The sequence below is a fragment of the Terrapene carolina genome, unplaced genomic scaffold, assembly GCF_002925995.2.
Source record: "Terrapene carolina triunguis isolate 2854851 unplaced genomic scaffold, T_m_triunguis-2.0 Scaffold95, whole genome shotgun sequence".
NCBI lineage: Eukaryota > Metazoa > Chordata > Testudines > Emydidae > Terrapene > Terrapene triunguis.
This window is the reverse complement of record NW_020664446.1, coordinates 191,766-215,647: the sequence shown is the minus strand read 5'-3', so window position 1 is coordinate 215,647 and position 23,882 is coordinate 191,766. Positions and strand designations below refer to the sequence as shown.

The 23,882-nt window shown below is 46.2% G+C and overlaps 2 protein-coding genes across 2 annotated transcripts in view; one reads left to right on the top strand and one right to left on the bottom strand.

Moving 5' to 3' along the window:
- Positions 1-13,239, bottom strand: part of ENTPD1 (ectonucleoside triphosphate diphosphohydrolase 1) — a 70,659-nt gene extending 57,420 nt beyond the window's left edge. The window contains exons 1-3 of the mRNA XM_024201840.2: positions 13,202-13,239; positions 11,246-11,294; positions 7,001-7,063 (exon numbers count right to left, since the gene is read on the bottom strand). Of these exons, the coding sequence (XP_024057608.1) occupies positions 7,001-7,063; positions 11,246-11,276 (94 nt within the window). The 5' untranslated portion in view covers positions 11,277-11,294; positions 13,202-13,239. The remainder of the gene's footprint in view (positions 1-7,000; positions 7,064-11,245; positions 11,295-13,201) is intronic.
- A 10,468-nt stretch (positions 13,240-23,707) lies between these two features.
- Positions 23,708-23,882, top strand: part of TCTN3 (tectonic family member 3) — a 78,310-nt gene continuing 78,135 nt past the window's right edge. Inside the window, exon 1 of the mRNA XM_026651024.1 lies at positions 23,708-23,712. Coding sequence (XP_026506809.1) covers positions 23,708-23,712 — 5 coding nt within the window. The remainder of the gene's footprint in view (positions 23,713-23,882) is intronic.

Genomic DNA, 23,882 nt, shown 5'->3' with positions numbered 1-23,882 from the left:
ACTGCAAATCCTTCTTCCCCTCCCCCATCAACCCAAACCCACATACACACACACACACACATACAGGCTCAGAATCCCTTGTCAGTGCTCCTCTACACTGTCTGAGAAACTGAACTCCAAGATGAGAATTGTGTGCTAATTTCACAATAGGGAAGGAATGCAGAAGACTGCAAGCAGCATAGACCAAAATAAATCTATTTGACGATGAATTCATCGTCTCAGAACATATGCATTGAGTTCTGTAATGAGAAATGAATGTGACTGTGTAGTCTGTGCTGCTCTGAGATGCATTTGGCTGCAGGAGGGTCTCAAAATTAGTTCACTCCTGAATGACAAATCTCAATGAGTATAAACTTCTCATGAATATTCATTAACTTGTCAAACTTTTGTTTGTGGTGAGGCTGACGTCACAGCAGGTCAGAGCCATTTGAAAAGCTCCCCAAAGTCCCTCTCCCCCACCTCCTCCCTAAAGGCAGATTTTGCTTTTAAGTTCAGAGCAACTCATTTTTGTTCTTACCCTTTGGCTCGTCCATCAGTGCCAGTGTTCTCTCCCCTCCTTTCTCAGCCTCTGCTGGCTCTGAGCTGCTTAGCGAGAGGTGCATGTGAAACAGAGCTATTTAACGGTCCATAGCTGTGGGAGGGGTTAGTTTAACTCTGCATGACTCAGAAGGAACTTAGAAGCAGGTCACCCTGTGATTTTTCATTAAGGCAGAAATTAACTCATGATTGCAACCTGCTTCAGTCCCAGGCTTCCACTAAGAGAGTGCCACAAGGTGTTTGGTAATAGGACGCAAAAGCTGCCAAGAGAATACCTTGTGCCTTCCCCTTTTGGGACGTAAGCAGAGGCAGATATATGTCTGGCTGTGCTGGCACTTTTCAAAGAAAAATAGTGTCTTGGACATAAACAGAAAGCAATTATTCATCAGTCTTTGAAGTCATCTAACACTCAGACTCCCTTGGCTCTGGCCAGACTGTATATGAGAGGAAGAGCTACTCTTAAAAGGAGATAGCTTTGCCCTCCCTCACTTCCATCTGCTACATTTCACCACCTAGATCCAAACACACAAGAAAAATGGAAAATACTGCTGGGAAAGGAGAAAAAAAGAGAGAGGTTGATTTATAATTAATTTTTGCAAACTTTGCTGCATCCACAAATTCCAATCACAACGGTACAAATCTGGGCTCTTCACCCCACCCCTTCTGTGCCCTGGGCCCCTCACCTTCACACACTTGGAGCTCCTGCAGAGAGGAAGAGTTGGTTTACTGCAGTGGTCCCCAACCTTTTTCGTCTGAGCCACGGAGGACTGTGTCGGCGGATGAGCATCCACCGAAATGCCGCCGACAAGCGGCAACGTCAATAGGCGGCGCTGCCGAAATGCCGCAGACAAGCAGCGTCATCCAGAGGCGTCGCCGCCGAAATGCCGCTGATTCAGCATTTCGGCGGCGGCGCCTCTGGACTACGCTGCTTGTTGGCGGATGCTCGTCCCCGGCAGGCGCCATGGCACCCGCGGGCACTGCGTTGGGGACCCCTGGTTTACTGTTTGGCTTGTGACACATGCACCCTGCTTCAAAGAATGGCTAAACTCTGAAAAATGACTATAAAAATACTTTGCAGCCTACATGTTTATCATCTCTCAGTAATCCCAGAAACAGTTTGCCCAGTTTACAAGTAAAAAAGATAAGCAGTGTTGTAGCCGTGTCGATCCCAGGATATTAGAGAGACAGTGGGTAAGATAATATCTTTTATTGGACCAACTTCTGTTGGTGAGAGAGACATGCTTTTGAGCTACACAGAGCTCTTCCTTAGGTCTGGAAAAGGTACTGTCACAGCTAAATACAAGGTCATAGCTTAGCATAACTAGTTAGCATATATTGTAAGGGACCATTCAAGGCTAAGTGGCCCATTAACACCCCTATAATCATAGGACAAAAAGGGGGGTTACAGATTGTTGTAATAACCATAAATCCAGTGTCTTTATTAAGACCATGATTTTTAGTGTTTAGCCAAGTTATGACATTAAGCTCCCAGGCTTGTCTTTTGAAAGTGTTGCGCAGGTTCTTTTTGCTGCTTGGACTCTAAAGGGGCAAGAATCTCTAAGCATAAGCAAAAGACCCCCAGTTGTTTTGCCTGGGTTAGCCCCAAAGGACATATAGGGTTTGCTTATGATAGACGTTTCTATTTAGCTACAGGCACTGTCTTTGGTTTGAGATCTGAGATTCAACTGACCTGGGTAAGTGACTGGCACTAAGTGACTGGGAGTAACATGAATATTGCTGTGATTTTTGGTGTATGTAACCATTTATGACATAGGCCAGCTTGCCTGGATGCTTAAATTCACAACTTTGCTAGACATTAAAAATCATGGTCGTAATAAACCAACTCACCCCCCTTTTTGTCTTTTGACTACAGAGCTGTTAACGGGCCACTTCATCTTGAATGGTGCCTTAGAATATGTGCCAATGACTTATACTGAACTATCTGCTCAACCTTGTATTTAGTTGCCATCCTAGTGTACACTAGAATCGCTACAGTGACGCAGCTGTAGGATGTAGCTGTGCCACTGGAGCACTGCTGATGCAGACAGTCTCTCCCGTTGACATAATTACTACACCTTCCAGAGCAGCAGTAGCTATGTCGGCAGGAGAGCTTTCACATCAGCACTTAGTTTGGTGTACCTTATATCGCTCTGGAAGTGGCTTTTCCCCACCCCTGGGTGACTTAAGTTATACCAAAGTAAGTGCTAGTGTGTAGAAGCCCTGAGTACCTTTCCCAGACCGGAGGAAGAGCTCTGTGTAGCTCAAAAACTTGTTTCTTTCACCAACAGAAGTTGGTTCAATACAAGTAAAAAGATGGTTGTTCTAATTGCTCACCTGGCAAACTCAGCCTTTGATCTGAAAGGCAAGCTCAGCTCTCTCTGGTTCACACATCACCATCGGTAATAAAGATTCTGCAGGTCACATTCTGCCCTTGATACCTGTGCAGCCTCATTATATTAACTGTTGTAAGTAAAGTCTGCACACATGTCTCTGAATAAAGAGAGGTAGCAGATCTGTTCAGGAAGAAGGGGTCATTTTTACAGACACTTTTCAGAAAGAAACCACACATTAAATAGGTGGGCTATACCACCATCAATGTTGGTAACTGGGCAGTAATCCATACTCAGGATCCATTCAGTCACTAACAAATGTGCCATAGACAGCATCTAGTCCATTCACCCCAGGACCAGTGCAAAGCTTCAGTATATCCATGATTGCTTTGTCCAGTCTGGGTTTAAACATTCTAAGTACTGAGGCTTCCACTACTTCCTCTGGGATACTATTCCACAGTATGAAAAATCTTGTCCAGAATTTTTTTCCTGAGGTTCCTCCTAAATTATCTTTGTCTTAATTACATCCTATTGCTCCTAGTTCTCTCTCCTTGGAATACTTACATAATTAACATCCATCAATATAGGCACTGGAGGGTTCCTGTAGAGAGGGGGTTATTGTGCCCTGTGGCAGGTTATTTTTTTTATAGCACCCAAAAGCATGTTAGGCACTTCACAAAAGATGCCTAGGAGATAGGTCTCTGACCCAAAGACCATGCAGACTAACCGATGGATTGACAGTGAAATGAGTCCATTGCATACTCAGAAAGGGTAGGGGCAAGGAAGGACATGGGTTTTGTGGATATATGATTATGCAGTTATTCAATTTACCCCAAAATATGAATCCCCTGACTGAGGGAACGCAATGTGACCCAGCCAAGTATGGAAACCTCCTTTGTAGGGTCACAGAAGACAGTAGTCTATGGCAGAGGTTCTCGCAACAAATTTTTTGGTGGCCTCAGAGTGTGGCCACCAACTCTTGCTCGTGGCCACACTGACACTTTTTCCTAAAATTATTTATTTTTCCTAAAGTTAATAAAGTAATATGCACATATATACATCCAAATCATTGTAATTTATTTATGTAAGGTTTGGGGATTTTTTTGTAGACTCAATAATAAAAATATTGCACAGTTATCTCTATTCTTTACTGGACCTAACAGAATAGAACACAAATAAGGTGCTTTGCACGTTCTTGTCTTTTTTATTATTGTTTCTTTTGCTTTTTTGGTAAAAGTGGTTGTCTGTACAACAATTCTGAAGTAAATTTAAAAATGCTTTGACATAATAGAAGTCCAAATAACAACGAAAAACATATCTGGGAGGCTTGGGTCTGGGGAGGGGGGGCACAGCTGCAGCTGGCCCAGGGCTCCTCTGGGGAGATGGGCGTGCTCGGTGCTTCGACCGGCCGGAAGGGGGGAGGGGATGCACTCCGGGCTTCGGCCAGCCCAGGGCTCCTCCGGGCAGGTGTATGTGTGTGGGTGGGGGGCTGTCTCGGGGCTTCGGCCAGCCCGGGGCTCCTCCAGCCGAGGGCGGGGGCACTCAGGGCTTTTCCAGGCGGGGGGCTTGTGGTTCCAGCCACAGGGCTGGGCAGAGGGTCTCAGGGCTCCGGATGCAGGTGGAAGGGGTGGAGTCGGGAGCTAACCTCCTCAAAGGGAGGTTCAACCCACTGCCCATGTGCCACCACTTGCCTCCTCACCCCCCACCCGCCGCTCGCTTCCTGCATCCCTCCTCAGTCCCCCATGCACCGCTCGCCTCCTGCGTCCCTCCTCAGACCCCCACCCGCCGCTTGCCTCCTGCATCCTCCTCAGTCCCCCACCCGCCGCTCGCCTCCTGTGTCCTTCCTCAGTCGCCCACCCGCCGCTCGCCTCCTGGGCCCCTCCTCAGATGCCCACCCGCTGCTCGCCTCCTCTTACCCCCGCACCCGCCGCTTACCTCCTCACTCCCCTGCCACAGACTCCCCCCACCAGCCGTGAGAACCCCCGCTCGCTGGTGGCTCACCGTTCACCTCCTCACTCCCCAGCTTGGAGCCGGACCCGCCCCCCCGGCCTGCCGGCTCGCCGCTTGCCTTCTTACCCCCCCGCCAGCCCCCCACCCACCGCTCACCTCCTCACCCCCCTGCCCACTGCTCACCTCGCCTCTCGCCTCCTCACCTCTGTGTCCCACCTGTGTCTCCAGAGAGGCCGCACATGCAGAAGCAACAGTGAGGAAAGGGAGGGGCTGATGCTCCCCCTCCCCACTGCCCAGGAAACTGCCGTGGCCGCAGGGATACCCACTGGTGGCCGCATGCGGCCATGGTGGCCGCATTTGAGAAATGGTGGTCTATGGAACTTCCCCATGGCCCAGAGTGGGGGAGGGCAGACTCTGTAGCATCATGCAACATGCTCGTTTAGACTCGGTCTGGAAGGGGAAGCAGGATCCAGCTTTTGCAATTTGACTTGTTTTCTCCCTCTGTTTATGGGTAGAATTTGAAATGTTAGTTACAAACTACGGAAAGGTAACCATAGCTACTATGTTACTGAGGTTTCTATAAAGAAAACAAACCCCCAAAGGCAGAAAAGCATTTGTACTCTGTTAAGGTTCCAGACAATCTGGGGAGGAAGTTTTAAAATACAAAAATAAAAAAGAGGAAACCAGATGTAATTTCCACACAGCTCAGGGTCTGGAGGGAGAATTCAGCCCGGAAATCATAATAACAAAGCTGACAAATGGCTGCCAGTCTCCTACTACTGGAGGTGCTGAAAACCAGAGTTGACTGCATCTGAAATAGCAGGAGAAATTTTTCCTGCACCCAGATGGTGATCACCTTAAATGCTGAAATCTGTTGATCACAAGCCTTTATTATTTTATCACAATTAGCATCATTGCAGATGCAATATTTATTCATGCAAATGTCCAGTCCCTTCTTTCTAGCCTTACCAAGCTATTTGCCTCAATAATATCCTGCTCCAGTAGGTTCTACAGATTAATTGTATGACATATAAACAATAATTTTTCTAGTTGTTTAAAATTTGCCAGGAGATAGGACATGCTGCTTTAAAATCCAAGCACAGATTGGAATTTAGGACATGCTAGCTTGATGACCAGGGAACAGGAGAGGAGGGAGGAATGGAGAAAGTTACAGTGGAAGCCAGAGAGAATCCTTCCCTATGGAGAGCAGGAAAGGAAACAGCCACAAGAAAACGTGCTGGGTGGGAGCTTGGGAACAAATCTGCAGGAATTAAAAGCCAATGACATTATCTCTGGGGATTGAATGGGTATGAAGGTTTCTGAAACAATTAATCATGAAGTGGAAAACAGAAGGTGCCTTTGCCAGTCCCTAATGCAATATTAAATAGATCCACATTGTCTTTGCTTGCAGCAGGTCGCAGAGAAGGAGGGGAAGAGGGAAGTTATGCATGCAGCTGTGGTAACCATTTCCTACATATTTCAGAAGCAAACCCAGGTGGCAGATTCAAGAATCTGTCTACATGTCAACACTGGCCTTGACAGAGGAACGTCAAGAACTGCTTCCTTATTTCACCATCAAAGATCAGCAGTCATATAACCAGCCCAGGAAGAAGGGCAACAGGGACACATTCTCATATGGTATCACTCAAAACAGACAGATTAGAAATGGTAAATCCTGAGAAAGACAAAGAACATGCTTAAAGGCTGGGAGGAGGAGGAGACTTCTGTACAAGGAGAGATTAAAGAGACTAGGACTAATTTACTTTTGGGAAGGAGGAGACCAAGAGGAAACATGATAGAAGGATATAGAAGAATGCACGGCCTAGGAAAGTTTGTTAGAAATCATGTTCCCAAATCCTATAACATAAAAACAAGGGAGTGCTCAATTAAATTAAAAAGCAAGAAATTTGGAATGAATAAAGAAAATATATCTTTGTGTTGTGTATAATTAACCTATGACATTTGCTTTAACAGGATGTTACTTAGCAAAAGCCTTAAGTTATACGCTTACATTAAGAATTCAGGCATCAGCCAGTGGTTCTCTAACAACTCATTGACTCAGGACCCACTTTTACCAAAGCTAGTGAGTTTATGTCCCATCTTCACATGTGGTAGATGCAATATTCATAAACTGAATATTAATAAAACAATTATTACTGAGATATATAAAATAATAGCCTTACCAGTACTGTGGCAAGCTTCAGTGAGACGGATGAGCTTGTTTTGTGTGCACAGAATATCCATTTCTCTAAAGACAGATGAAGCAATAATCAATAGCAACTCATAGGGGGAGCCTGGTCCATTGTTTCAGCTGCTCCATCATTCTGGGTCTGAGAAACTCCACACTTTGTACTAGGCCATCTGCTCCTCTTTCCCTCTCCTCCCCTCGAAGGTGCAGAGGCCTCCAAGGGAAGTAGCTAAGCAGCCCAGAAGCCACTTGCTGGTTTTGAAGAGGGAAGAGTTGCTGGAGAAGCTCCATGTTTTACAGGAGAGAATGAAAGACCAGGAAGCAGACAAGGCCCAGCACCAATGCTCTTTTAACAGACTGAGCAGGAGGAGAGGATCAGGAATCACTCAGCTCCCCCCTCCCTTCCTTTGAAAAATGCAGTGGCTCCACTCCCTCCTCTGAAACAACTAGTCTCACTGGGGCTGCTCAGCTCCTTCTCTTAGAGGTCCCACTCCACTCCTGCAAGGCACGGGAAGAAGGAGTAGGGCAGTGGTAGCCAACCTATGGCACGCGTGCCGAAGGCGGCACGCGAGCTGATTTTCAGTGGCACTCAGACTGTCCGGGGTCCCGGCCACCGGTCCGGGGGGGCTCTGCATTTTAATTTAATTTTAAATGAAGCTTCTTAAACATTTTACAAACCTTATTTACTTTACATACAACAAAAGTTTAGTTATATATTATAGACTTCTAGAAAGAGACCTTCTAAAAACATTAAAATGTATTACTGGCACGCAAAACCTTAAATTAGAGTGAATAAATGAAGACTCGGCACACCACTTCTGAAAGGTTGCCGACCCCTGGACAGAGAAAGATGCAGAGAGGAAGAGGAGCAACTGGGAGGCTGTGTGTCTTCCAAGTCCGAAGAGAGACATGGGAGCAACAGCAGCAAATGTGTTCATCCTAAGTGGAAAAGGGGAGAGGAAAACAGGAAGAAATGGCATTCATTGTATTATTTCTGGGGAAGTGTCACGTGGTTGCTGGCCCCTTAAGGGGAACTGGGGCATTAGCCTCACCTGTGACAATATCAGCTCACCTCCCAAGGTGGCTAATGATGAAAGAAGGTCATGTGATTAACTCAGGCCAGACCCGGGGGAGAGAACATTCCAGCTAAGAGGGCTGGGGGCGCCAGCCAGGAGAGATGGGAAACAATAGCTGGTCGGAGAAAGCAGACGTAGGTGAGAGCTGTAATAAGCAGGAAGCTCGCGTCTGAGACTTGTGCTCAGAGGTTTGAGCCTGACAAAACACTCCAGTTAGGAAGGGGTAGGAGTGGCGGGGGGATAGAAGCCTGGCAAGAGCTACCAAGACTGCAGGGACCCTGAGGATCCAAGAGGGTGCTGGAACTGCAGCGGAAGAGGTTGGGCTGCTGACCTTTTAGAGCCTGAGATTTGACCAGGCTGGCAGAGGCCTGTGAAAGAACTCCAGCTAGATAGGGCTGGGGGTTGCTTATTTTGGGCCTTTATTTTGAGGATTATTTTGAATTACTTAAACAATGAGGAGTCCGGTGGCACCTTAAAGACTAACAGATTTATTTGGGCATAAGCTTTCGTGGGTAAAAAACCCCACTTCTTCAGATGCATGGAATGAAAATTACAGATATAGGCATAAATATTGGCACATGAAGAGAAGGGAGTTACCTTACAAGTGGAGAACCAGTGTTGACAAGGCCAATTCAGTCAGGGTGGATGTGAATAGTGTCGAGCCCAAAACAATCACTGTGGAACCCTTTTAGAAACACCTCTGTTCAGTGATGATTCCCCAATGACAACTACTTTTTGAGATCTGTCAGTTAGCCAGTTTTTAATGCATTTAGCATGTCCTTTTTTATACTGTATAGTGCTAATCTTAGGGGCAGTATTAACATATCGAGGGCAGAATTAATTGTATTGTTTTAAGAACTCCAGGAATGTATTTAGGGAGCAGCATTTTTACCTTTTTAAAAATACTTCTAAACAACTTTAAAAATCTCTTTTCCACAATAATCTGACAAGCCAGACCTGTGGTCCTTTTCAGCTCACTGCTGTAGGTTCCTGTGGTCATTGCCACATTTAATCTGTCCAGAGCGGAAGTGTATCTAGGGAAGCTAGTGGGGAGCAGGATATTCATAGAAACATAGAATATCAGGGTTGGAAGAGACCGCAGGAGGTCATCTAGTCCAACCCCCTGCTCAAAGTAGGACCAACCCCAACTAAATCATCCCAGCCAGGGCTTTATCAAGCCGGGCCTTAAAAACCTCTAAGGATGGAGATTCCACCACCTCCCTAGGTAACCCATTCCAGTGCTTCACCACCCTCCTAGTGAAAAAGTTTTTCCTAATATCCAACCTAGACGTCCCCCATGGCAACTTGAGAACGTTGCTCCTTGTTCTGTTGTCTGCCCCCACTAAGAACAGCCTAGTTCCAACCTCTTTGGAACCCCCCTTCAGGTAGTTGAAGGCTGCTATCAAATCCCCCCTCATTCTTCTCTTCTGCAGACTAAATATGCCCAGTTCCCTCAGCCTCTCCTCATAAGTCATGTGCCCCAGCCCCCTAATCATTTCCATTGCCCTCCGCTGGACTCTCTCCAATTTGCACACATCCTTTCTGTAGTGGGGGGGGGGGGTTCCAAACTGGACGCAATACTCCAGATGTGGCCTCACCAGTACCAAATAGAGGGGAATGCTCCTACTAATGCAGCCCAATATGCCATTAGCCTTCTTAGCAACAAGGGCACACTGTTGACTCATATCCTGCTTCTCGTCTGTAATCTGCAGGTCCTTTTCTGCAAAACTGCCACTTAGCCAGTCGGTCCACAGCCTGTAGCAGGGCATGGGATTCTTCCGTACCAAGTGCAGGACTCTGCACTTGTCCTTGTTGAACCTCATCAGATTTCTTTTGGCCCAATCCGCCAATCTGCCTAGGTCACTCTGGACCCTACCCTACCCTCCAGCGTATCTACCACTCCCCGCATCTTAGTGTCATCCCCGATCTTGCTGAGGGTGCAATCCATCCCATCATCCAGATCATTAATGAAGATGTTGAACAAAACCAGCCTCAGGACTGACCCCGGGGCACTCCGCTTGATACCAGCTGCCAACTAGACATCAAGCCATTGATTACGACCCGTTGAGCCCAACGATCTAGCTAGCTTTCATCCAATCCATACTTCTTTAACTTGCTGGCAAGAATACTGTGGGAGACCGTATCAAAAGCTTTGAAGGGAGTGAGGGGAACATGGGTGGTGACAGGAGTCTAGCAGCTTGGAAGGGGATTATTGGGGGCAGTGAAGAATTTGAGGGGATCCCAGTGCAGACTCACCCATTGTGGCCCTACTTCCTGTTACGATCTGAAGAGCCCAGGTCACACCTTGCCAGCAAGGCCCTGAGATGACAAACTCCTTCCTCCGCTTAACTCTGTCTTTTCCATCTACCTGTGCACCAGCAGGGGAAGCACTTTATAGAGGAGTGGGGACCTCTCCCTGCACTAAATGTCAACCCAACAGCAGATTCCAGGGGGGTTGGAGGAGTCAGTGCAGGAGAATCTACACTCAGTCCCTGCAACCCAGCTGGGTGCAGGAAGGACTTTAACAGGGAGGTTCCCAGCCACTGGCATATTCTTAATTTTAGGACTGTAAACAGAAGTGAGTCCTAATTCAGCCCCTTTCCCACAGATGGGGCCAGGCCCCAGAGTTTGAGATGGCTGCTCTAGATCATAGACTAAATGGTTTTCATTTGTTTTTAATGTGTAATTTTTATAATCAAATATTTTCTAGCATAAGGAACCCAAACAAATTAAATACTTTAGGCCTCATTCTTCTCTCAAGTGTTACCCCAGTGTCACTCAACTGCCCTCAGCAGAGGTGAACATGACTGAACCTGGTGTAAGTGAAGGATAATTCATTCTGGGGAGCAAAATTCTGGGGAGCAACATGTTAAAATTCTCAGATTTAAGGATCGCTAATTCAAAGTTGGTTTGATGATTTGCCTTCAAACTACTGGGCCCTGAAACTACAGTAGAACGAAAATAAGTTTAGCATGTTAACTGCTGACATGCCAAACTTAAACTGATAATTTTCTGAGGCAGAACGAAGGAGTGAATATAGGGCTCATAAGGGAACCCTGCTTGCAACCTTAATTACGGAGCTTCTACAGACTGGTTTTATATTCAGGGGGATCTTTAATGACACATAATACAATAACAGGTTGACCAATTTTCTTCATACTTACCAGAAAAGAAGAAAACAAAATGAGCTGCCATTCTGTAGAATATCCACCACTATAAATAACAAAGATATATAATAGATTGAACAAAACTGCAAACCCAGAACTAGCATGCTGATCATCTAGCCCCTAGGCCCAACAAAACAAAAATCAATCTGTTATAATGGTGAAGTACAGAAAGACCCTTTGGTCACTCTCTAGGATGCAAGCAGGTAGCAGAATTATGTGTATATACACATAACGTAACCTTTGCTTGATTACAATCTCTGTTCATTAAGTCTAGCCTGTGAATGAGCTTTCTGGGAGATTTAACTAGATTGAAAAATTGAAGGGGCTGTAACAATCCTTTTTTGAGCTGCAGTGACTCAAAGAAATGTTCAAGTCCTCATTTCAAATTAGGTTAACTTCTTACCTATACCTCAAAAAATGTTTTCACGCATTGCCTCCTTTACTCTAGTGAATAGGCAAACCGTGGGCCAAATCTGGACTGCCAGATGCTTTTGAATGGACCCTGAAATCTTTTTATTTACTTGCTATCGTTGTTAGGGATTTTTTTATTATTTTCTCTGGAGTCTGGACCTTGACTATACCTTGACCAAGAAATTTGGACCTTGAGGAAAAAAGAATTGACTATCCCTGGCTAAGGAGATATCTTCTGCATTCTTCAAGTCAAACCAATTTTGTTAACCAAAGTTACTGGAGAACTAAAAATAAGGCTGACATTTAAACCTGGTTTAAATTACTCTAATCGCTCCCAAATACTATTTTTCTTGCATTTACTTCCTGTTTTTTTCCCCCCGGGGCATTTATCCTTTGTAGGACTCTAACTAGATTTTAACAGACTCCACAGTGATGCTATAGATTTTAATTCCTTAATTTCTTCCTTCAGGCTGTTTCTAAATAACTCCATAATTTTCTCCTTTCTTGATATTCAGTGTCAGGTTATCTGGGAGGAGCATCCCCTGAAGTCGTGTCAAATTTGAGATTAGTATCACAGCAGTTAAGGTTCTAAACCCTATTTTCATTCCATTGTAACTTTCTCAAAAAATCTCTCATTGGGCTGAAATTTCCATGCTTTATCTCAACCATAAAGATATCTCAGAAAAGTGTGTGTGTGGGGAGGAGGGGGGTGTTTGGAGGTGGGGGGGGTACATGAGCCATGTGAGTTATGAGACTGAAAAAATGTTCCTTTTAAAATAATTAAAATGCTCTTCTTTGTCCCTATTCTATGAGAGCCAGGAAATGCCACACTGAATTAGACCAGTGGTCCCACTAGTATGTTATATCCAGAGCCGGCTCCAGGCACCAACGCAGCAAGCGCGTACCTGGGGCAGCAAGCCACGGGGGGGCAGCGTGCCAGTCGCCGTGAGGGCGGCAGTCAGGGAGCCTTCGGCGGCATGCCTGCGGGAGGTCCGCCAGTCCTGCGGCTTCGGCGGCAATTCGGCGGCGGGTATGCCGAAGGTGCGGGGCCGGCATATCACCCGCAGAAACGCCGCCGAATCCGCCAAATCCGCGTGACCAGCGTGCCGCCAAAGGCCGCCTGACTGCCGTGCTTGGGGTGGCAAAAAACATAGAGCCGCCCCTGGTTATATCCTGTCTGGTCCTTTGAAAAACTGGAAGATCGCTTACATTTTCAACTTCAAGTTCAGTACATATGTACAGATAGCCATTTTGGTTTGTGCTAGCTTGGCCCTTGAGTCCATGTGACTTCTTTCTGAGGAATGGCAGAACTAATTCTTCTCCCTTCTGATAACTTATTTTTTTGCTGCATTCAAAGCTCACTCTCAGTCCATGAATAAGATTATCATAGTTACCCCTCGATTCTTTCTTTGTTTACTTCTTCAGGGGCCCCCTGAAAATTCTTCCACCGTTGGCACAGCGATAGCCCAGTAACAGCAACTACACATACAAACATGTATGTATACACATACAAGTTTTGTGACACCTAGTGGCTATTCTTACCAAATGCACCAATTCAGTGCTGCTATTCCCAATTGACATCTTTTCACTCCAGAGTGAACCTTCCTCTCCAAGAGCTCATGTGGTGGTACTGAGCATCTACCCCTCCACGTGGTCACTGACCATCCAGTCTACAACACAGTTGTCTCTAGGGAGAGGACATGTTATCTTCTCATGCTTTGCCTTTTTGTTCATCTTCCTCCCTCTGACAATGGGTAACTTAAACTTCCCTCCTGGCTTATTCTATTAATATTCATGTTTATTATGGTAGAAGATCTCACAAAGGCTTTTGACCTGCTCAGCACAAAGGGCCTTTTCCTAGTGTTGGAGAGAATTGGTTGTCCCCCAGTGCTCCTCAGTCTGATTTGAGCCTTCCATGATGGCATAAAACTACAGTTAAATCTGAGGCTGATCAATCTGACAGCTTTGACAGTCACAGTGGTTTCAAACAGGGATGTATTTTGGTACCAGCACTCTTTGGTATATTCTTCTCTCTGTTGCTTTGTCATGCTTTCTCATCTAGTACTGAAGGTATACATCTGCATACAAGATCAGATGGGAAATTCTTTAACATTTCATGTCTAAAAGCAAAAAAGAGGCAAAGTTAAATGCCTGTTGATAACAGAACTTGTTTTTGCAGACGATGCAGTGCTCATTGCACACACTAAAGAGGAGCTCCAGCAATTTTGGCACAGCTTTGCCTTAGCAGCTTGTGATGAATTTGGACTAAACATCAGAGTACATAAAATGATTATGGCACAAGGTGTGTTGACTGCACCAGAAGCTTCAATAGCTAACATCCTGGTAGAAGTTGTGCACAAGTTCTGATGTCTAGGATCATCTGTATCATAATCTCTCTCTAGATGACTAGCTTAATTCTCGCATCAGAAAGGCAGCTACCACATTTGGCCAAATGACCAAACGTGTTTGGCATAACAGGAAACTAACATTGAGAACCAAGATACAGGTCGTGTTTTCCCCAGGAATTGAAATTAGAGGGGGGTGTTTGAATTTACAGGGTGGGGGTCAGGGCCGATGAGGGGTGAAACCGTGAGGGTGAAGATGGGGTCTATGGCACCATAGTAAAAACAGAAAAATGTTTCATGACCATTTTATTAGATTTAACTCATGTTTTAAAATCACACAAATTAAAGTTGGCTACTCAAGCCTTCTATGAAACACTATATCTCATTCTTCCTGGTTTCTTGTTATAATTTTGCACAATTATGTGAATGAACTTCTTGAATGTAGTGCGTTCATCTTCAGTGGCTTCTCCTGTGTCCGGTAGTTCCATTCCTTCAATTGATATGCTCATTAGTTCATTCACGTGATCAGGCAGAAGGCAACATCTTTCAGAATCCAAAATTGTATTCAATGAGGAAAAAGAACGCTCAACTGTAGCTATTGTAACTGGGACTAGAAAGAGATGAATTCCTACTTCTTTCATCCCAGGAAACATAGCACAAAGATAGGGTTGAGCCATTAGTGATGATAAAAAAAGAAGCTGAAGTCAAATCTTCATTCATTCGTCATATGATAGTCCACTCTGTGTTCAAATTCTCTATTCTGTCCTGATCACATGGCAGCCTCATTGCAGGTAGTGCCAGGGCCGCCCAGAGGGGGGGGGCAAGTGGGGCAATTTGCCCCAGGCCCCGGGCCCCACAGGGGCCCCCACGAGAGTTTTTCGGGGGCCCTGGAGCGGGGTCCTTCACTCGCTCAGGGGGCCCGGAAAACTCTCGCCGCGCCCGGGCCCCCGGAGCTTTTTCCGCTCCGGGTCTTCGGCAGCGGGGGGTCCTTCCGCCCCGGGACCCGCCGCCGAAGTGCCGGGTCTTCAGCGGCAATTCGGCGGCGGGGGCCCCCAATCTATAAGGAGCTGATTGGGTGGAAGTAACCGTTGATATTCTACTAATTGGTGGTGAAAATTTATCAACACTACAGTAGGAAACTGCATAATATCTTGTACTATGCCTCCTTACACCCCAATCTATAATGTGTAGGAGGAAAAAAACTGTAATGATGGGGGACTTCAATTTGAGTGACATATGCTGGCCATCTCATGTTGCCAGTACTAAAATATCCTTGGAATTTCTAAACATTATAAATGACAATTTTCTAATTCAAAAAGTGTTGCAGCCAACATGAGATAATTCTTTATTAAATCTTGTCTTAACAGATAGAGAATCTAATCACGGACCTAAACATTAATGGTAGCTTAGGTACAAGTGATAATGACTTGATCACATTTATAATGTGCAAGCAGAATAAAATCTAGACTGGTAATATATATACTTGGTGCTTTATCAGGGCCCAGTTCACAAAACTGAAAACCATTATGAGCCAAATCATATACCAGGAGGAAGAACTTAATCAGAAAAATGTGAATGATAATTGGGAATCATTTAAGAACACCATACTAGGTGCCCCAAAAGCCACAAGTGAAGAAGAAAGCTGTACTGCTTAAAAAAAATGCTGTGGTATAGAGGGGAAGTGAAGGTAGCTATTAATTTTATATATATAGCTCAGAGGAATTGTAGAAAACTGATAAGGGAAGCTATGGCACACAAGGAGGAATCTATGACCAGCAGAATCAAGGACAATAAGGTGGGTGATCCAGTGGATATACTTGGACTTTCAGAAAGCCTTTGACTGGTCCCTCACCAAAGGCTCTTAAAGCAAATTATGCCGTCATAGATTAAGGGGGGAAGGTCCTCTCATGGATCGGTAAGGGGTTAAAAGACAGGAAACAAAGGTTAGGAATGAATGGTCAGCTTTCACAATAGAAAGAGGTAAATAGTGGGGTCCCTCAAGGATCTATACTGGGACCAGTGCTGTTCAACATGTACATAAATGATCTGGAAAAAGAGGTAAACAGAGAGGTGGCAAAATTTGCAGATGATACAAAATTACTCAAGATAGTTGAGTCTAAAGCTGACTATGAAGAGTTACAAAAGGATCGGGGGGGGGGGGAGGAATAGCTCAGTGGTTTGAGCATTGGCTTGCTAAATCCAGGGTTGTGAGTTCAATCCTTAAGTGGGCTACTTAGGGATCTGGGGCAAAATCAGTATTTGGTCCTGCTAGTGAAGGCAGGGGGCTGGACTCAATGACCTTTCAAGGTCCCTTCCAGTTCTAGGAGATAGGATATTTAATTTATTTTAAATCTCACAAAACTGGATGACTGCACTGAAAAGGTTGATGAAATTCAATGTTGACAAGTGCAAAGTAATGCACACTGGAAAACATAATCCCAAATTTACATACAAAATGATGGGGGTTTAAATTAGCTGTAACCAGAACCAGGTTTACCATGGTGCCACTGGCACCAGGCCTACGCTCCAAAGTTCTTTGCCCCCCACTCTCTCCTGCGGGGACAGCGGGCAGAAGCTTGGTAATGCGGGCTCCTGCTGCAGCAGGGCATGCTTTGCTAGCAGCCAAGCTCCCCTCTCCCCTGCCTCTTCCCCGGAGCATGCCGCGTTCCTGCCCCTCCCCCTCCCAGCACTTTCCCCACTGTCAAACAGCTGTTTGCCGGCATGAGAGAGGGGGAGGAGCTGGGCCGCAGGACGCTCACTGCTCGGGGGAGGAGGCAGAGAAGAGGTGGGGGCGGGGCCTTGGGGAAGGGTGTGGAATCGGAGCATACCCCCTCCATCCCCCTGCCGTGAGCCACTCAGGGCAGGGGGCTGGGAGCACCCCCACGACCCCAGTCCACACCCCCACCTCCTGCCCCAACCCTGAGCCCCCTCCCTCACCCTAACTCCTAGTCAGACCCTGCACCCCTGTCAGCCATTCTCTGTGCAGACAGCATCATACCTGCCTAGGGCTCTGCAACAATCATACACCCTTATCCCACCACCTAGATACTTAAGAAATGCATAGGGGAAACGGAGGCACCCGCACAGTATTCAGAGAAAACATTAAGAACATTCCCAATTCATCACACTGGAGGAGGGGCAGCTCAGTGCAGAGAGAGATGAAGAGAATGGGCTAGAACCAGGGAGAAGGTAGGTACCTGCTCTATTCGGGCAGGGGCAGGGCGGGGATCCTGTTTACCCCCTCCCCAGCCTTGCTGTGCTTGCAGTTTACCCCCAGTCCCTCCCTTGCTCCAGGGACCAACCCTAGCTCCCGACCCGCTGTGCTTTTGCCCCCGGCCCCTGCCTTGCTCCAGTCAGGAGGGACTAATCCTACCCCCATGCCCCACTGTGCTCATCTTGCCCCTGGCTCCTGCCTCACTCCAGCTGGGGACCAATCCCCCCCCACCACCATGCCCCACTATCAGGGTGGATAAAAATCAATGATTTTATTTAAATTGGATTTTTTTGATAAAATGCTTTTTGAGGAAAAATCCTATCTAAAGATAGTTTTAATTAAGATACATTATATCTCAGTATGGAATAGGGATTATAAATTCTAATTCTACAGTATGAGACAATATATTCATGTAATGTTTAAGAAAAGTTTTGTGAATGGGTTCTAATAGTTCATGGATTAGGGACCCAATCTTATGGAGTTCCACAGGCTTCTGTATAGATTATTTAGGTTAATCTTTCTATCTACCCAATGGGACTCAGTGCTCAGTCTAGAAGATACCATCAGAGATGCTTAGTTTTGCAGTTCTCAAACTGTGGATTTGTGTCTCCAGAGGTAACATGCTTGTTAATAGCAAAAATGCTTTTAAATAAATAAATAATATACAGAGGTGAGAAATAACAGACCTCAACGCTATTGTCCCTCTGCAAATTTGTGTACACAGAGTCAATCCCTTACCTCTCTCTAAAAGTGAAAAGTTTCAAAAAGTTCAATGAATAGAAGATAGCTGGGGGCGGAATAGATCTGGACAAGGAGAGGAAGTCTGGAGATAAATGTGAGAAGCGAGGGACATATGCTTTTTTGTTAAAATATTATGTTTGCTATTGAAGAAGAAAATCCAGAATACTTGTTGTTGCTTTAGTTAAATAAAACAATTTAAATGTCTCTCTGTCTGGTGATCTTCTCCTCCTAATACAGCATGGCAAGAAAATCCTCCAAATATTAATGATTAACCTGTTGAATTGGAGATAGTTCACCTCTCAATGACTTCATAAATATCTGCTTCAATTACCTTTGGTAAATGAAATAACCAAACAATCATTCATTTTCTGATATAGCTGTAAAACTCATCTGAAGTTTTCAAAATAAATCACTGTTTAAAAATGTATAGTGTGTACCCTCTAAAAATGAAACCACCATCTATCTCTGAATTGTGAAGAATGTGTATCAAGGTTATAACAACCAACAAGAATGCACTTTTCTGTAGAAAACCATGATTAAATTGAGTCTTCCTGACTAGTGATTTAAATCATGATTTAAATCAAATCCACCCTGCCCACTGTGCTCTTGCCCCTGGCACCTTCATTCCTCAGTGGGGCCCACAAATATGCTTGGCACCGGGCCCACAAAAAGTTAATCCGGCCCTGGCTGTTACCACTCAAGAAAGAGATCTTGGAGTCATTGAGGATAGTTCTCTGAAAACATCCGCTCAGTGTGCAACAGCAGTCAAAAAAGCTAACAATGTTAGGGACCATTAGGAAAGGAATTGTTGATAAGACAGAAACTATTATAATGCCACTATGTAAATGCATGGTATGCCCACACCTTGAATACTGCATGCCGTTCTGGTTTCCCCCAAAAAAGCTATCTTAGAATTCGAAAAAGTACAAAGACAGGCAACACAATTGATTGGGGTATAGAACAATTTCCATGTGAGAGATTAAAAAGATTGGGATTGCTCACTTTAGAAAAATGATGACTAAGGGGGATGATACAAATGATGATACAGATGATACAAAACTAGTCAAGATAGTCAAGTCCCAGGCAGACTGCGAAGAGCTATAACAGGATCTCTCAAAACTGGGTGACTGGGCAACAAAATGGCAGATGAAATTCAATGTTGATAAATGCAAAGTAATGCACATTGGAAAACATAATCCCAACTATACATATAAAGTGATGGGGTCTAAATTAGCTGTTACCACTCAAGAAAGGGATCTTGGAGTCATTGTGGATAGTTCTCTGAAAACATCCACTCAATGTGCAACGGCAGTCAAAAAAGGAAACAGAATGTTGGTAAGCATTAAGAAAAGGATAGGTAATAAGACAGAAAATATCATATTGCCTCTATATAAATCCATGGTTCGCCCACATCTTGACTACTGCGTGCAGATGTGGTCACCACATCTCAAAAAAGATACATTGGAATTGGAAAAAGTTCAGAAAAGGGCAACAAAAATGATTAGGGGTATGGAATGGCTGCCGTATGAGGAGAGATTAATAAAACTGGGACTTTTCAGCTTGGAAAAGAGATGACTAAGGGGGGATATGATAGAAGTCTATAAAATCACAACTGGTGTGGAGAAAGTAAATAAGGAAGTGTTATTTACCCTCTCGTAACACAAGAAATAGGGGCCACCAATTCAAATTAATAGGCAGCAGTTTTAAAACAAACAAAAGGAAGTATTTCTTCACACAACGCACAGTCAACCTGTGGAACTCTTTGCCAGAGAATGTTGGGAAGGCCAAGACTATAACAGGGTTCAAAGCCTGGGAAACAAGCAGGGAGAACTGGAAGTCCTAGCACAGTCAAGGAATTATGATGTGATTGGAATAACAGAGACTTGGTGGGATAACTCACATGCCTGGAGTACTGTCATGGATGGATATAAACTGTTCAGGAAGGACAGGCAGCGGGAGGTGCATTGTATGTAAGAGCAGTATGACTGCTCAGAGCTCCGGTATGAAACTGCAGAAAAACCTGAGAGTCTCTGGATTAAGTTTAGAAGTGTGAGCAACAAGGGTGATGTCGTGGTGGGAGTCTGCTATAGACCACCAGACCAGAGGGATGAGGTGGATGAGGCTTTCTTCTGGCAACAGGAGTTACTAGATCACAGGACCTGGTTCTCATGGGAGACTTCAATCACCCTGATATCTGCTGGGAGAGCAATACAGCAGTGCACAGACAATCCTGGAAATTTTTGGAAAATGTAGGGGACAATTTCCTGGTGCAAGTGCTGGAGGAACCAACTACTGGCAGAGCTCTTCTTGACCTGCTGCTCACAAACAGGGGAAAATTAGTAGGGGAAGCAAAAGTGGATGGGAACCTGGTAGGCAGTGACTATGAGATGGTCGAGTTCAGGATCCTGACACAAGGAAGAATGGAAAGCAGCAGAATATGGACCCTGGACTTCAGAAAAGCAGACTTTGACTCCCTCAGGGAACTGATGGGCAGGATCCCCTGGGAGAATAACATGAGGGGGAAAGGAGTCCAGGAGAGCTGCTTGTATTTTAAAGAAAGCTTATTGAGGTTGCAGGAACAAACCATCCCGATGTGTAGAAAGAATAGTAAATATGGCAGGCGACCAGCTTGGCTTAACAGTGAAATCCTTGCTGATCTTCAACACAAAAGAAGTGGAAGCTTGGACAAATGACCAGGGAGTAGTATAAAAATATTGCTTACGCATGCAGGAGTGAAATCAGGAAGGCCAAATCACACTTGGAGTTGCAGCTAGCAAGAGATGTTAAGAGTAACATGAAGGGTTTATTCAGGTATGTTAGCAACAAGAGGAAAGTGTAGGCCCCTTACTGAATGAGGGAGGCAACCTAGTGACAGAGGATGTGGAAAAAGCTAATGTACTCAATGCTTTTTTTGCCTCTGTCTTCACGAACAAGGTCAGCTCCCAGACTACTGCACTGAGCAGCACAGCATGGAGAGGAGACGACCAGCCCTCTGTGGAGAAAGAAGTGGTTCAGGACTATTTAGGAAAGCTGGATGAGCACAAGTTTATGGGGCCCGATGTGCTGCATCCGAGGGAGTTAAAGGAGTTGGCGAATGTGATTGCAGAGCCATTGGCCATTATCTTTGAAAACTCATGGCGATCGGGGAAGGTCCCGGATGACTGGAAAAAGGCTAATGTAGTGCCCATCTTTAAAAAAGGGAAGGAGGATGATCCGGGGAATTACAGGCCAGTCAGCCTCACCTCAGTCCCTGGAAAAATCATGGAGCAGGTCCTCAAGGAATCAATTCTAAAGCACTTAGAAGAGAGGAAAGTGATCAGGAACAGTCAGCATGGATTCACCAAGGGCAAGTCATGCCTGACTAACCTAATTGCCTTCTATGACGAGATAACTGGCTCTGTGGATGAGGGGAAAGCAGTGGATGTGTTATTCCTTGACTTTAGCAAAGCTTTTGATACGGTCTCCCACAGTATTCTTGCCAGCAAGTTAAAGAAGTATGGGCTGGATGGACTATAAGGTGGATAGAAAGCTGGCCAGATCATCGGGCTCAATGGGTAGTGATCAATGGGTTACAGTGGACGAGAAGCTGGATATGAGTCAACAGTGTGCCCTTGTTGCCAAGAAGGATAACGGAATTTTGGGCTGTATAAGTAGGGGCATTGCCAGCAGATCGAGGGACATGATCATTCCCGTCTATTTGGCATTGGTGAGGCTTCATCTGGAGTGCGGTGTCCAGTTTTGGGCCCCACACTATATGAAGGATGTGGAAAAATTGGAAAGAGTCCAGCGGAGGGCAACAAAAATGATTAGGGGGCTGGAGCACATGACTTATGAGGAGAGGCTGAGGGAACTGGAATTGTTTAGTCTGCAGAAGAGAAGAATGAGGGGGGATTTGATAGCTTCTTTCAACTACTCGAAAGGGGGTTCCAAAGAGGAAGGATCTAGACTGTTCTCAGTGGTAGCAGATGACAGAACAAGGAGTAATGGTCTCAAGTTGCAGTGGGGGAGGTTTAGGTTGGATATTAGGAAAACCTTTTTCACTAGGAGGGTGGTGAAGCACTGGAATGGGTTACCTAGGTAGGTGGTGGAATCTCCTTCCTTAGAGGTTTTTAGGGTCAGGCTTGACAAAACTCTGGCTGGGATGATTTAGTTGGGGATTGGTCCTGCTTTGAGCAGGGGGTTGGACTAGATGACCTCCTGAGGTCCCTTCAACCCTGATATTCTATGATTCTATGAAAAAGAACAAGATACATTAATAGAAGATAGGTCCATCAATGGCAATTAGCCAGAATGGGCAGGAATGGTGTCCCTAGCCTGTCTGCCAGAAGCTGGGAATGGGCAACAGGGGATGGATCACTTTATGATTACCTGTTCTGTTCATTCCCTCTGGGGCACCTGGCATTGGCCACTGTTGGAAGACAATATTCTGGGCTAGATGGACCTTTGGTTTGACCCAGTATGGCCGTTCTTATGATCGAGGTCTATAAAATCATGACTGGTGTGGAGAAAGTTACTAAGGAAGTGTTATTTACCCCTTCACATAACACATGAACCAGCGTCACCCAATGAAATTAATAGGCAGCAAGTTTAAAACAAACATAAGGAAGTACTTCTTCACACAACGCACAGTCAACCAACCTGTGGATCTCGTTGCCAGGGGAATGTTGTGAAGACCAAACATATAACAGGATTAAAAAAAGAACGAGATAAATTCATGGACGATAGACAGGTCCTTCAGTTGGCAGGGACGCAACCCCATGTTCCAGGTGTCTCTAAGCCCCTCATTGCTAGATGTTGGGACTGGATGAGAGGGGACGGCTCACTCGATGACTGCCCTGTTCTGTTCATTTGCTCTGAAGCCTCCGGCACTGGCCACTATCAGAAACAGGGTACTACTGGGCTAGATGGACCATTGCTCTGACCCTGCATGACCGTTCTTATGACTGTGTCTTCGGCACTGGTGCATCGCACCACTGGTATTATCATGACACACACACACTTCCCGGAACGGGAGACTGCACAACCCCGGCTGCAGGAGGGAAGCACTGGGGAGACCGGACCGGCTTTACTGGGGACGAAGCCGCAGGGCAATGGCACAGCCGGCTCAGGGCTCGGAGCACCGCACTGTGGAGCCGGGCGCTGCTCACACACCCCGGACTGGGTGGGGACTCGGCAGGGGGCGCCCCGAGCCGGGTCAGCCCACGAGGGTCGAGCTCTGTGGGTGATGCCTTGCCCGCTGTGGGAATGGGGCTAGCTCCCCTATCGCGGTGGTCTCCAAAGTGGGGTGCGCGGATCCTTGGGGGTGCGCGGCAAGAGGATCCTTGGGGGTGCGCGGATCCTTGGGGGTGCGCGGATCCTTGGGGGTGCGCGGCAAGAGGATCCTTGGGGGTGCGCGGCAAGAGGATCCTTGGGGGTGCGCAGCAAGAGGAGCGCTTTTTTTGTAATTATTATTTGCTGTGTCAGGCGGGAGTCCGAGCAGCTTTTTTTTGCTTCAGCAGTTCGGGCAGGGTTCAGATCAGAAAAGTTTGGAGACCACTGCTCTATCGCCCTGGGTCCCGCCCGAACCCCCACGCTCGCGCCCAGGCCCAGGCCCCACGAGGCGTCGGCAACTCCCTACCAACCGGGGCGCTGCTTGGGGGAGGCCGAGGGGGAGACTGATGTACGCATGAGCACTGGGGGGGGGGAGGGAGGGGTGGCTTCGACACGCGCCTGCGCTAAGATTCATCGCGAGACCAGATCGCTTACGACATGACGTCAGACGTTAATGTATCGGTTCCCTGGCAACGAGTTGATGCTATGGGCCCGAGGCGGCTGCTGCTCCCGCTCCTGCTATTACTGCAGCCGCGGTGGGGGGCTGGGACCCCTAGCCCGACCGTGGGGGGCAGCCCCAGCAGCCCCGCGCCCCCCAGCCCGACCGCGGGGG